The 14,079-nt window shown below is 39.0% G+C and overlaps 1 protein-coding gene across 1 annotated transcript in view; it reads left to right on the top strand.

Moving 5' to 3' along the window:
- Window positions 1-10,189, top strand: part of LOC145407451 (ionotropic receptor 93a-like) — a 72,037-nt gene extending 61,848 nt beyond the window's left edge. The window contains exons 4-5 of the mRNA XM_080278383.1: window positions 4,732-4,861; window positions 10,169-10,189. Coding sequence (XP_080134509.1) covers window positions 4,732-4,861; window positions 10,169-10,189 — 151 coding nt within the window. The remainder of the gene's footprint in view (window positions 1-4,731; window positions 4,862-10,168) is intronic.
- The last annotated feature ends 3,890 nt before the right edge of the window (window positions 10,190-14,079 follow it).

The raw sequence follows: 14,079 nt of genomic DNA, 5'->3' as shown, positions 1-14,079 counted from the left end.
TAGGATATCGCCGTCTATACCGTGTGCTCGAACTTTTCTATCTAGCGTTTCATGTGAGACCCTATCAAAAGCTTTACTAAAGTCCAGACAAATAATATCATAAACTTTATCCCCATTTACTGTCTCATATACTTCCGAGAAGATTAACAGGTTTGTGAGGAAGAATCAATTTGCCCGAATCTGCGCTCAATTTCATGTGTAAGTTTAAATCTATCAAAGTTATCCCTAATTTCCCCAAACTGATTCTTGCACAACTACTATTGACGTTAGGCTTCTTGGACGACAGTTCGACGCTGCTGTTTTATAGCCCTTTTCATCAATGGGCACTCCGTTTGCGGTCTTCCACGCCTCTGGAAATTCTCCTGAAATAAAAGAATTATTAAATAATGTTAAAAGTGGCTGACATAACTCTCCTTTGGCTTCTTTTATAATGTTTGCATATATATATATATATATATATATATATATATATATATATATATATATATATATATATATATCATCCGGACCAGGCGATCTTTGAAGAGATAACTTATTAATTTCTTTCAATACGTCCTCCTTAGTCATGGTTTTTATACTAAGAATAGTGTCTTGAGGAACCAGGTCTAGATACTCCTTGGTAAATACTGATACGAAATAATATTTAGGATAGAGCACATTCCTTTATCGTCACTGATAATGTTACCTGATTCTGTTCAGAGGGGTCCTATCCTGTTTTTATTTTTCGTGCGGTAAATTTAGAAAAAACAGTTGGGATTTTCTTTTGATTCACTAGCAACTTTTATTCCATAATCTCGCTTTGCTCTCAGTATCTCCCTCTTCACTTTGCTGTTCAAAATCGCGTAACGGTTACGTAAGAGTTCCTCTTCACTTTTTACTTTTCTGTATATTCCTTTCCTTTGGCCTGTGAGAGATTTTAATATCTTGTTTAACCATCTTGGTCCTGACATTCGTTCTAAACGGTTTTGAAGGGACATATCTATCTTGGCCTCTGTATATTTCTTAACACATTATAATTCTCATTGACCGAACGGCTGCTTGGTACCGTACATGAGCAAATCTCTGTTACCTGAACTGCACGCCCACCTATAGCTTGTCCTTAAGACCTGAGCTTCCCCAGTGACCTGGCGTACATTCCCACCCATTTCCTGTCCCTTACTTATGACTTGGGGTTCCCACTGACCTGGCTGTCCCTTAAGTAACTTGTCCCCCCATTGATTACGGTTCTAAAATAAACTCTTGATCCATCAAAATTTCCTAGACGAAAATAAGGAACGGTCAAGTGGTTTTCAGAACAGAGAAGCCAAATTAATTTGAACTTAATTTCTTCATTATCGTTTTTACCAAGTCGCGCACCAACTTCTATATCGCTAATGACGTTTTCTTTATTAGATTAAACCTAATCTAGTATATCATTACCTTTGGTGGGCTTCCTTGTATACTGATAAAGGAAATTATCCTGTATTACCTCAAGAAAGTCCTCTGACTCTACATCCCTCATCTGGTTTTGCCAATCTATCCTTGGCAGGTTTAGGTCCCCTACAATTATTACTAAGCTGGACTGTGACACTTTCCTAATTTCCTCCTAAAGGTATTTACGATCTGCTCTACTTAATTTTAGAGATCTGTAAATATCTCAAAAGACTAATTTCTCCCTGTTGTTACCAATTTCAACCCAGACACTTTCAGTGTCCCTATTTACTTTAATGTTGGATTTAATGTAATTGCTTAATGAATCCTTTGCATAAATAGCTACCCTCCCTCTTTCTTCGCAGACGGTTTGACACTAAAATATTTAGATCTTTATCTGATATTTGCTAAAAATTCTCAAGTGTCTGTATTCATCCAAGTTTCACTAGTAACGGCGATGTATAATTTCTCTGTACAAAGGAAAGCTCTCAGTTCATCCATTTTATTACGTAAACTTCTGATGTTCGCGAAGTTTATTACTTTGAGATTTACATTTTTATTTTGTCTATAACTGGGGAACTCCTTACACAACTAACACAACAGTTTTTGTACTGTCATTCATGGCTCGTCTGTCATCGTTTGTTCTGTCCTCTATCATCGCCTGCTCATTTTGAGGTGCTTGAGTGGATGTATCTACGCTAATGACTAAACTGTTCTCAGTATCTTTGCAAGTCTCGATGCATCTATCCAAACCTGATGATAATAATTTCAGAGTTGAATTGTTACACCTTCCTGTACTTCTTACTTTCAAATTCGAAAAAAAAAAAACTCTGGATCCCTGTCTGTCATTCTAGCTATAACTCTCTGCCTACTGAGTCCCATCGCAACTATACATGGCACTCCGTCCTTAAAACCGGTCTCAGATGTCTATGAGAGGTATTGCATCAACTTTGTAATTCCTTTGAAGACGGCACTTATAACCTATCGCCCTGCTCAACCATTCCCTCCCAATCCCCCTCCTAGGCAAAACACCAAGTGCAACAGGGGTCCCTTCCCTCTCCCTAACCTTCTCCAACATATCCTTGCACTACTGCCACAGCACCTCACTCCTACGCCTAATGGTATCGTTGCCTCCTACACTGAGGCAGACAGTGGGTTTGTCTTCACTGTCCTTCACGATATTTGAAATTTTTCGTAACACATACCCACCCTGACCCCTCGGAAGACACACATATTTTAGTGAGTGGCGTATACACTGCTCTGTTTAGATATCTTACCTGGGAGTCTTCAACAATGACAAAATTTTTCTTACCTTTCTTGATCTCAGGATTTCTATAGCAAGTACTCTCGTCATCCTCTTCCTCCACTTCCCTCAATGCCTTCCCTTCACATTCGTCACATAATATGTCGAATACATTTGTGGTTTTGTCTCCTGTTGTTTCTTGAGCATGAACTTTGTTGCACCTTTGTGAACGAGTGTCCAACCTTCAGCCTTTTCCTTTCTCTCATCCAAGATCTCCAACAATTTCCTCATTTGTGACTTCTCCTTCCTGAGAACTTGTATCTCCCTTTTTAATTTGAGAAGTTCTTCCTTTAACTCAAGGTAGTCTTCCTCAAAACTTGCAGTGAGGACACAACCTTCGTAGAGGAAGCCATCAAGCACACAAATACTAGAACACACTTGTACAACATTACCACAGATCACTAGAACACACTAGCACATCACAATCACAGGTCCCTACAACACACAAGCACAACAATATCACAGGTCTCTAGAACATCACTATCAGGTGTCACTGCAACACATTAGCACATTACTATAACAGGTCACTAATTCGTTGACAATTCTCACAACGGAGTACAGCTAGGCAAATTAGGAACGCCAGGAGACGTCTGAACAGACTGACCTCAGGTGAGCAACTGAGACTGACCTCAGATGAGCAACTGGGAGAGAGAGAGAGAGAGAAAGAGAGAATGATGTCTTAATGTGGCAAGAATGAACTAAAGAGTCTGCGCTTATATGAAGTTGTTAGTAAACTGGCAGAGCCTTAAAGTGTGGATGTTACCGTTTGTGGGATGGAGCAGGTAATTATAAAGGCACAGGTGATATTATACTGGGTATCAGGTGTAATTCTTAAGGCACTCTCATGATGGTTCTCCTGCATTTCTGATTCTCTTTCCTGTTGTTTCTTGAGGCTAACAATGTCATTTAAAACAGTGAGATAAAACTTACACATTTTCACTTCGATTCTACATTTTAATCTTGCTCTTGTTAAATTCGGACGGTTTTCAGCACCTTATGAGAATCATTTCAAATTGGCGCATTCACAAACTCAGGAGGTCCAGTGATCGCCTTGTTATTTAATTCGGCACTCGGTCAACTACTCCCTGCTCGCACGGCCATATATTTTCCAAAATCTCTTCCATAATATTTAGTAATGATGAGTACATAAATTCTTCAGTACTGTAATGTTTGGTCATTATACCAGTTTTCTAAATATGATCTACTAAGTAAAATACTGTACTGCAGAACAGTTATTAGAATGCAAAAAACGGCAAGTGGTCTATTGGCATTCTTGCTGCATGTTTAATTTGAAACGCTTTACATTTAGTTATCTGTGAGCGTAATGTTTCATCTGGCAAATGCTAAAGGGAATGTACCGACTATACGTTATCTCTCTCTCTGTGTGTGTGTGTATATATATATATATATATATATATATATATATATATATATATATATATATATATATATATATATATATATATATATAAACGCATTTCTGAAGCCGAAATCATACGAAGGCGAAGCCGCCAACGGAAATCTCAAGTACCAATGTTTCCAGAAAGACAACAATAAAACTTTGAACGGGTGTGTGCGTTCAGTCTTTATCTGATTCCTATAAATATTTTGCATCCAAACGCCTTCATGTTAGTATTATATATAGACATATATGTCTGAAAGTGTTATTTGATTAATATTGTAAGACATGGCTTGGAATATAAGTAATCGGTTTTAAGTTATCAGGTGAAGATTGACAAGTTTTGGGAGTTTGTGAATGCTCCTATTGTAAAGGTGAGATGAAAACTTCACGGAAGATCCTCACTGCTAAATATCCTTCTTTAGCTGCATGTGATCGTCCGACAGCAGCAAAAATAGAATTCACGTTATATCATCATAGTACAAAAAAGTTAGGTGACGATGCTGATTAATGTGCCGCTTATTACGATGGGAAAGATTGTCAGTGATAATTATGATGATCAGTGAAGATGATGATGATGATGATGCGATCATCCTGATGGTGCTAAATTGTTGGACAGGTTTGAAGATGTGGTGGAGTCTGGTCTGTTCGAGAAATGGGCGCGGTATTCCCGGCCCAACACCACCTCGTGCATCAACACACCCAGTGTCTTCACTGTCACCGCCGTCCTCTCACTCAGTAACTTATGGGTACGTAAAAGAAAAAAAAAAAAAAAAATGTATTCACCTGCTTCACTGACAGAAGTCTTCTTTTAGTCCCGTACATTGTTTGGCAATACCACATGCACAGTTAAAAAGTGATAGCAGATAAATATCATTTCCTTTTAGTTATTTATTTTTTCAGAGTGCTACACATTTCGGAGTCTCATGAAGATTTATTTTTTAAACTGTGTAACTTTTTTCCCGGGGAAATAAGTACAATATCTTAAAATATGTGTGAATAGACGTTAGACCAACCTTATGGGCACATTCAACTCTACTACCTAATTTAATCTCTCTCTCTCTCTCTCTCTCTCTCTCTCTCTCTCTCTCTCTCTCTCTCTCTCTCAGACTAGCAGTCGAGACGCATAAATAAATATAATATATATATATATATATATATATATATATATATATATATATATATATATATATATATATATATATATATATATATATATATATATATATATATATATATATTAAGGTAGGTGGGGGCCCCCCACCATCCACTCACTCAATGTAGTGCTGCTCTCGGGTGTCTGCCCTGTCCTCTCCTCCATCCTTGTTTCCTTCCATCTTCTTCTGTCTTTTTTTCCTTCATTTCTTTTCTCTTCCTTCTGCCTAGGGGTGACTTTACACTCCCTCTTCTATCTTTCATTCCTTCATTCTTTCCTCTCCCTTCTGCCTGTGGGTGACTCTACACTGAGTGACAAGCCAAATGGTTTCCTGTACACCAGGAAACCATTTACTATGCTGGGTGGTAACCATATAACCAAATTTTGGCACCTGGTGGTTTAGTGGGTAATTATTGTGCTCCAGTCGGATTGAACTGGTGAAGGTTTATATCCAGGGGATAACTGGGCTTTATTGCTCATATAATGCCACTCAGGGATGAGTGAGGCTGGTCACTCTCATCTTAAATGTCAGAACCAACTGCCTAGCCCCGGGCTTCTACGCTCCTCATGGGGCAACGTAGGATTTGTTGATTGATATATATATATATATATATATATATATATATATATATATATATACATAGATAAATAGATTGATAGATAGATAGACAGATATTTATATATATCTATATATACAGTATATGTATATATATATATATATATATATATATATATATATATATATATATATATAAATAGATATATAGATAGATAGATAGATAGATACAGTATACGAGTAGAGAGAGAGAGAGAGAGAGAGAGAGAGACCCTGCGGTACAGTGGTAGAATGTGCGTTTCGTACACGGGTGAGCCAGGGTTCGCGCCCCGCTGGGGTAATAAACTTTGGGAGTGCTCACCCGGCCACGTACTGCATTGGCGGACACAAGGGGTGCTGTGGTTGAACCAATGTCGCTTACTATAAAGTATGTTTGCACCCAGTCGGCTTGCGCGGGCCGATTACACTTGGTTCAAACTACACACACATCCAAAGCCACTCTAACACAACAATTACACTTACAAGCACTTCTCACCCTACATACAATCTCTACCAGACAGCCTAAGCCACTTGGTAAAGATACATTGGCTGTATCTCCCGATTTGGGTCGGAATAGGCCGGTCCTGCAGTGGATACTCAAACGGCTGATAATGATTATATATATATATATATATATATATATATATGTAGCAACTGTGGTTCAGTGGGTTAGATCGCCCCGCTCTGACTGAAGGGTTGGAGGATCCAATCCACCCAAGGGTCATTGGTAGACATCAGGAAGGGCATCCGGTCATAAAATGCTATATGCTCCAGCCCAAAAGTCGTCTACCCAGGGGCAACGCCTTAGCTCTTCGGGGATACCGGGCGTAAAACCAAATTATATATATATATATATATATATATATATATATATATATATATATATATATATATATATATATATATATATATATATATATATAGAGGCGTATCACGATAATCGACGATTAAAAAGCCAACGATTTGCTTTATCTACAGTATATTACACAACAGACGACATAGCCTGAAAACTATTTTGTTGTGCTTCGCTTTCTTCGTTCTTCTGACTTCAACAATTTGAAATGCATTTTTCAACACGTGAGATCACAATGCAAGGTTTCCCCTTCCATCATCATCACCATCATTGCCTTATATCAACCGATAATATCGCGATGGGCCCATATTAGCGCCGAAATTTCATTCCAATTGCGTCTCCACTGCTAATCTGAGAGAGAGAGAGAGAGAGAGAGAGGAGAAGAAGAAGAAAAAGAAGAAGAAGAGGATAAGAAGAGAGGATAACTGCATTAGGCAAACTGGCCCATGCTAGGCAGCTCCTAAAAGAGTAACTGGAGTACTAGAGTGAGACGATATAAAAAAAAAAAATCTCTCCTCCCCCCCCAACTCACTAACTGAAGCCAGCAGGAAAAAGTCAGAAGGAATATCACGCAGTATAGAGAAACTGGCGTGGACGTTTTATACGATGGTTTGAAAAGAGAATAAGAGAATATCATTGTGTAACCTGGAGAGGAAAAATAATGAATTAGTACTGGTTACAAGATTTTTTTTCTGTGTATCATACCCACCCCTTTATTTGTCATATGCTTATCTAACGTGTGCTTGAAACTTTCAATGGAAGGGGCAGCAACATTACTAGGCAGCTTATTCCACTCGTCTGCTACTCTATTGCCAAACTAATTTCTACCTATTTCCTTACTGAAACGGAATTTATCTAGTTTCAGATCAGAACTTGTAGTTGTATCCTGTATGCTCACTTGAAGTACCTTGCTAATATCTACCTTATTTATCCCCTTCATCCACTTAAACACCTCGATGAGTGCCCCCTTACTCTACGCTTCTCTAGTGAGTACAGATGTAGTCTTTTTAGTTTGTCGTCATACAAAAAGTTCCGAGTAGAATGTATCATTTTTGTAATTCTTCTTTGTACATTCTCTAACGAATTTACATCCATTCTGTAGTATGGACACCAAATTTGCACGGCGTATTCTAAATGTGACCTTACTAATGCTAGATATAGTTTCAATATTACTTTTGTAATCCTATTGCTCACGCTTCACGAAATATATCCTAGGACCCTATTTGCTTTATTTTTCATATTAATACACTGTTGCCTTGGTTTGAGGTCTTTACTAACCATAACTCCTAGATCTCTCTTGGATTCCTTTTTTCTTACTTCTTTGTTACATGAGTTGTATTTAGTAGCTCCAGTAGTTTTGCCTACGTTAAGTACTTTGCATTTTTCAACGTTAAATTCCATTTGCCAAGTTTTAGACCATTTGAACAGTACGTCAAGGTCCTTTTAAAAGTTAAGGCATTCGTCAGTCGAGTTAATGATACGCCCTATTTTTGTATCGTCGGGCGAATTTGCTAATACTGCTAGTGATTCCAAAGTCTAGATCATTTATATATACAATAAATAATAAGGGTCCAAGAATTGATCCCTGTGTTTCGCAGCTAGTTACTAATCTCCAGTCTGACTTAGCTCCATTTATTAATGTTCTCTGCTTTCGTCTGTTCAGTCAGGCTTCCATCCATTTAAGAAATCGCTGTCTATACCGTGTGCTAGAACCTTTTTAATTAGCTTTTTGTGTGGGACCCTATCATAAGCCTTATCAAAGTTCAGATATAATAATATCGCAAGCTTTATCGCTACCTACCGCCTCACTGACCTCCAAGAAGAATGACAGCAAGTTTGTGAGGCAGAATCGCCCTTGCCTGAATCCTTGTTGACTTTCGTTTATAAGATTAAATCTTTCTAAGGGTTCCCTAATGTTATTTGCCAAAATTGGCTCTAGCATTTTTCCTACTGTAGACGTAAGACTTATCGGACAATAATTCGGCGCAGCTGCTTTATCACCTTTTTTTTTTCTTTCTTTCTTTTTTAATGGGCACCACGTTTGCTGTCTTCCACGCCTCTGGAACTTCTCCTGAATTTGAAAAATCATTCAATAATGTTAAAAGTGGCTGACATAACTCTTCTCTGGTTCCCTTCATCATTTTTGTATATACAGTATATCGTCCGGACATGGCGATTTTTGAAGTTTTAACTTTTTTTTTTTCAATACGTCATCCTTACTAATGTTTTTTTTTTTTTTTTACTAAGAATATTTCCCGTGTTATCGTCGGATATATTTGCTGCTTGAGGGACCAGGTTGATATTTTCCTTGGTAAATACTGATACGATATATTTACTTAGGATAGAGCTCATGTCTTTATTTTCATTGGTAATGTTACCTGAATCTGTTTTGAGAGGTCCTATCCTATCTTTATTTTTAGTACTGTACAGTACATTTAGTAAATACCCTTGTGATTTTCTTTCGATTCACTAGCAACCTTAATTTCATAACCTCGCTATGCTTTCCGTATCTCCCTCTTTACTTCTCTGTTCAAAATCTCGTACCGGTTACATAAGTATTCCTCTCCAGGTTTTTATTTTTATATATATTCCTTTCCTTTAGTCTATGAATTGTCTTAATCTGTTGTATAATCATTTTCGTTCTGAATTATTCGTTCTAAACGGTTTTGAAGGGATATATATATATCTATCTTGGCCTATGTGTATTTTATTTACTAACTCACATTTCTCTCTGGCTGAATAGCTGCTTGGTACCGAACCTGAATTAATCTCTATATCCTGAACTATACTCCCACTTTTACCCTGTCCCTCACCTATGACCTGACCTTCCCCAGTAATCTGGCATACATTTCCACCCTTTTCCTGCCCCTCTCGTATGACCTGGGGTTCCTCAATGTCCTGGCTCTCCCTAAAGTATCTAGTCTCCCCATGGAATACAATTCTAAGGCAAGCGCTTAATCAATTAAAATCTCCTTGGCGAAAATTAGGAATGGTCGAGGGATTTTCAGAACAACAAACTTTCCAAATATTATTGAACTTAATTTCTTGATGATCACTTTTACTAAGTTGTCCACCAACTCCTATATCACTAATGACATTTTCTTTATTAGATAAATCCATATCTACTGTAGTATATTGTTACCTCTGATTGGCTTCCTGATAAACTGATAAAGGAAATTATCCTATACTACCCATTGAAATTACTCTGACCCTGCATCCCCCATCTGATTTTGCCAACGTATCCTTGGTAGGTTCAGATCCCCCTACAGTTATTACTAAAGTGGACTCTGACGCTTTCCAATTTCCCCCCAAAAGTATTTACTATCTGCTTTAATTATGGAGATGTAGAAATAGCTCTTAAGACTAATTTCTCCTTGTCTTTACTAATTTCAACCCAGACACTTTCCGTGTCCTTACACAGGTATACTTTAACTTTGTCTTTATTGTGACAGTTTGATGAATCCCTTACATAAATAGCTACCCTACCCTCTTCCTTCACAGACAGTTTGACAGAAACATATTATTACTCTTTATTTGATATTTTACTAAAAATTCTCGAGTGTCTGTATTCATCCAAGTTCCACTAATAATGGCAATGTCCATTTTCCCTGTACAAACTAAAGCCTTCAGTTAATCCATTTTATTATGCAAACTCCTTCTCTTTGTGTAGTAGATTTTCAGATTATTACGAGTAGTTATACCTCTACTTTGGGATTTACTTTTCTTGTTAATAACTAGGAAACTGATTACTAATATGACAATTATTTGTAGTGTCCTCTTTCATCGCCTGCTGAATTTGAGGTGCCTGAGTGGATGTATCTGCATTAATGGTTAAATCGTTGTTCTTACTTTTACAAATGTTTCTGCATTTATTCAAACCTGATGACAGTGATTTCTGAGTGGAGTTGCTGCAACTTCCTGTACATCTATTTCTCAACCCCCGCCCCCCCAAAAAAAAAAAAAAAAAATCTGACTCCCTATCAATCATTCTAGCTAAAACAGTAACTCCTTGCCTACTAAGATGAGCCCCATCCCAACTCTACATAGCTCTCTGTCCTTATAACCGGTCCCAGCTGTCTTTGGAAGGTACTGCATTAACTTTGCAATACCTCTGAATGCAGCAAATAAAACCTATTGCCCAGCTCAACATTCCCTCATCCCCCTCCTAGACAAAACACCGAGGACTGCAGGAGTCCCTCCCTTCTTCCTAAATTTCTCCAACATATCCTTGTACTGCTGCCACAGTACCTCACTTCTGTGTCTACCAATATCTTTGCTTCCTACACTAAGGCAGACAGTGAGTTTGTCTCCACTATCCTTCACGATATTTGTATTTTATCTGACACATTACCCACCCTGGCCCCAGGAAGACACACCTGTTTAGTGAGGGGAGTCTACTCTTCTCTATTTAGATATCTTACCTGGGAGTCTCCAACGACGACATTTTTCTTACCATTTTGATCTGAGGATTCCTACGAGAAGTACTTTCACCGTCGTCCTCTGCCTCCCTCTCTGCCTTCCCTTCACATTCGTCACATAACGTGTTGAATGCATTTGTTGTTTTTGTCTCTTGTTTCTTAATGGTGAAGTTTGTTGCACGCTTGTCAACAAGTGCCCAACATTTAGTCTATTTCTCCCTCTCTTGCACAACACCTCCTCCAACGATTTCCTCATTTGTGATTTCTCCTGCCCGAGAACTTGTACCTCCCATTTTAATTTGAGAAGTTCTTCCTTTAACACAAGGTAGTCCTTCTCAAAACTTGCATCTGGGACACAACTCTCCATCAGGGAAGCCATCACACACAAAATCACACAAGGGTATCAGAGGTCACTACTACACACTAGCAGAACACTATCAAAAGTCACAGGCACAAACTATCACAGGTCACTAAACACACTATCACAACATTGTCACAGAGATCTAGCACAACACTATTACAGGTCACTACAACACACAAGCACAATTATATCACAGATCACCAAACTCAATGTAATTCTCACAACAGGCAAGTACAGGTAGCTAAATCAGGAACGCCAGGACACTTCTGGACAGACTGACCTCAGGTGAGAGAAAGAGAGAGTGAGGCAATCAAAACTACGGTATCCCTTGTGTACTTACTATGTCACTTAATTTTTCCTTCTTTCCTTTTATAAGCTTTGGATGTGACTCGAAAATGAATATGAGAAACAGAAGTAACAGGAGAGAGAGAAATAGAGAGAGAGAGAGAGAGAGAGAGAGAGAGAGAGAGAGAGAGAGAGAGAGAGAGAGAGAGAGAGAGAGAGAGAGAGCAAAACCATTCTTCTGCCAGTTTGACAGAGCCCAAAATCACCTACCTGAATTTACGTAAACATCTCTAAGCAAGTTGGTGAGAAGCATAATATGTGTTTTTCCCCTTTTACTGGATTTTCTCATACTGTCTTCATTTATAACCTTTGGATATGGTAGGTGGGGGTGCCCATCATCCAACCACTTAGTGTAGCGGTACTCTAGTTTGGGGTAGCTCTACACTGAGTAGCACGCCAAATGATTTCCTGTAAACCAGGAAATATTTTACAACTCTGGGTGGTAACCTTATAGCCAACCAACACATGTTCCCTACATGACAGCAAGTGGGTTGGCGAAGCGTTAGTGCCCCTCCCCGTTAAACAACTAACTAAAAATATGAACAAGAAGCCTCGGACCAGGACTGACCAACAGGTGATGACTACGGACCGAAATAAGGACACGGTACGGATTGCGACATGGATTGTAAAGGATGCGAATGATGAGGTGAAAAAGAGCAAGATTATCCAGGTGCTTGAGGATGCAAAAGTGGATGTATGTGGAATAACTCAGACAAAATGGTGAGACGAGACTGTGAGAAAATGGGAGAATGGATGAGGTATATGCGCGGGAGTAGGTGAGAGTGAGAGGGCAACAGAAAGAGTTTGTATTCTTGTGTGCAAGAGATGGAGGGAGAATGTAATAGAGTATGGACCCGTCAGCTTAAGGATTGTGTGGGTAAGAGTGAAAGTTGGACTACAAATGTGGGCGTTTGTGTGTGTGTATGCGCCAATGCAAGATCATGCAAGAAGAGTGAAAGAAGAGTTCTAGGCGAATGTGGAAGTTATGCATGGGAAAATTTGAAAGAAATGACAGAGTGTCTTTGATTGGAAATATGAATGGAAAAGTAGGGAATGTTAAGGTGGATGAAGTAGTTGGAGAGTGAGGTGTGCCTGCAGAAGTGGACGAGAATGGCAGTGCTCTAGTGGACATTTGTGCAGGGAGGTGGTAGGTGATAGCCAATACTCTCTTTAGACACAAAATGATCCACAGGTATATGTGGCGAGTTATGAGAAGGGTGGGTGGTGAACTGAATGAATGGAAGGCAACGATTGACTATGTGTGTGTGGGTCATAGAATGAGAGAGTGTGTAATAGATGCAAGAGCATACAGAGGTTGGGGGAGTGGACTTTCTAACCACCACTTGGTGATGGTGAAAGACAAGGTTCAAATGAAATGAAAGAGGAGGAGGAGAAGGGAAGGACAGGAGGAAGTAGTCCATACAAGCAGGGTAGAAAGGTTGCAAGAAGATGGAAAAAAGACAGAATTTAAGAGAGAACTGGAGGAGCGATTGTGTATATATGATTTGGAGGAGATGAGGGGACGTGGATGGGGGTGTGCAAGATATTCTCAGAAGAAATCTTCGCAGCATGTGAGGTGGTGTGTTGGGTGAAAGGAAGACGAAAGGGAATGCAAGGAACAGCATGGTTGAATGAAGAGGTGAGACAGGCTGTGGCTCAAAAGAAGAAAGCATATAGTGAGTGGATGAGAAACAGGGATGTGAAGGAAGTTGAGAGAAGAGAGAGTTATATGTAGAGAGGAAGAGAGAAAGTGAAAAGATTAGTATGAGAGAGTAAGAAAGGAGCTGACTGCGAATTTAGAAAGAATTTGCGTGTAAAGTGAAGTGAATGTAAGGAAATGTTCCAGAAAGTGTTAAAGAGAGTTAGACAGGATGATAAAGAAGTAAGTTGGAGAGTGAAAGATAAAAACGTTATATTGCTAGTGGAGAAGGGAGAAAAAGTGAGCAGTTGGAGAGAACACTTTAACCCTCTAAGCACCATCGACGGCTGGGAGCTGTCCAAATACTTCGTACATGAGGGACCAATGATGGCTAACAGACGTTGAAGGAAATTTAAGTATTTTTTTTCACAACACGGGCCTCTTACGTAGGAAATATTCATGGTATAAACCTTTAGATGCCTTTCTCACATTAATCAGTAATTTGCAACCCCTCCCTGACACCCACCAGGTACTGTACTCATGCACAATATATGCTGGTATGCTATCTGCATCCTGCGAGTGACAACATGCCGAGCTCTG

Source organism: Coenobita brevimanus, chromosome 8 (assembly GCF_032717465.1).
Source record: "Coenobita brevimanus isolate Jiangsu-jjx chromosome 8, ASM3271746v2, whole genome shotgun sequence".
In the NCBI taxonomy this organism is placed as follows: domain Eukaryota; kingdom Metazoa; phylum Arthropoda; class Malacostraca; order Decapoda; family Coenobitidae; genus Coenobita; species Coenobita brevimanus.
Note: the sequence above shows the minus strand (reverse complement) of the source record. Positions and strands in the feature narration are given on the sequence as shown.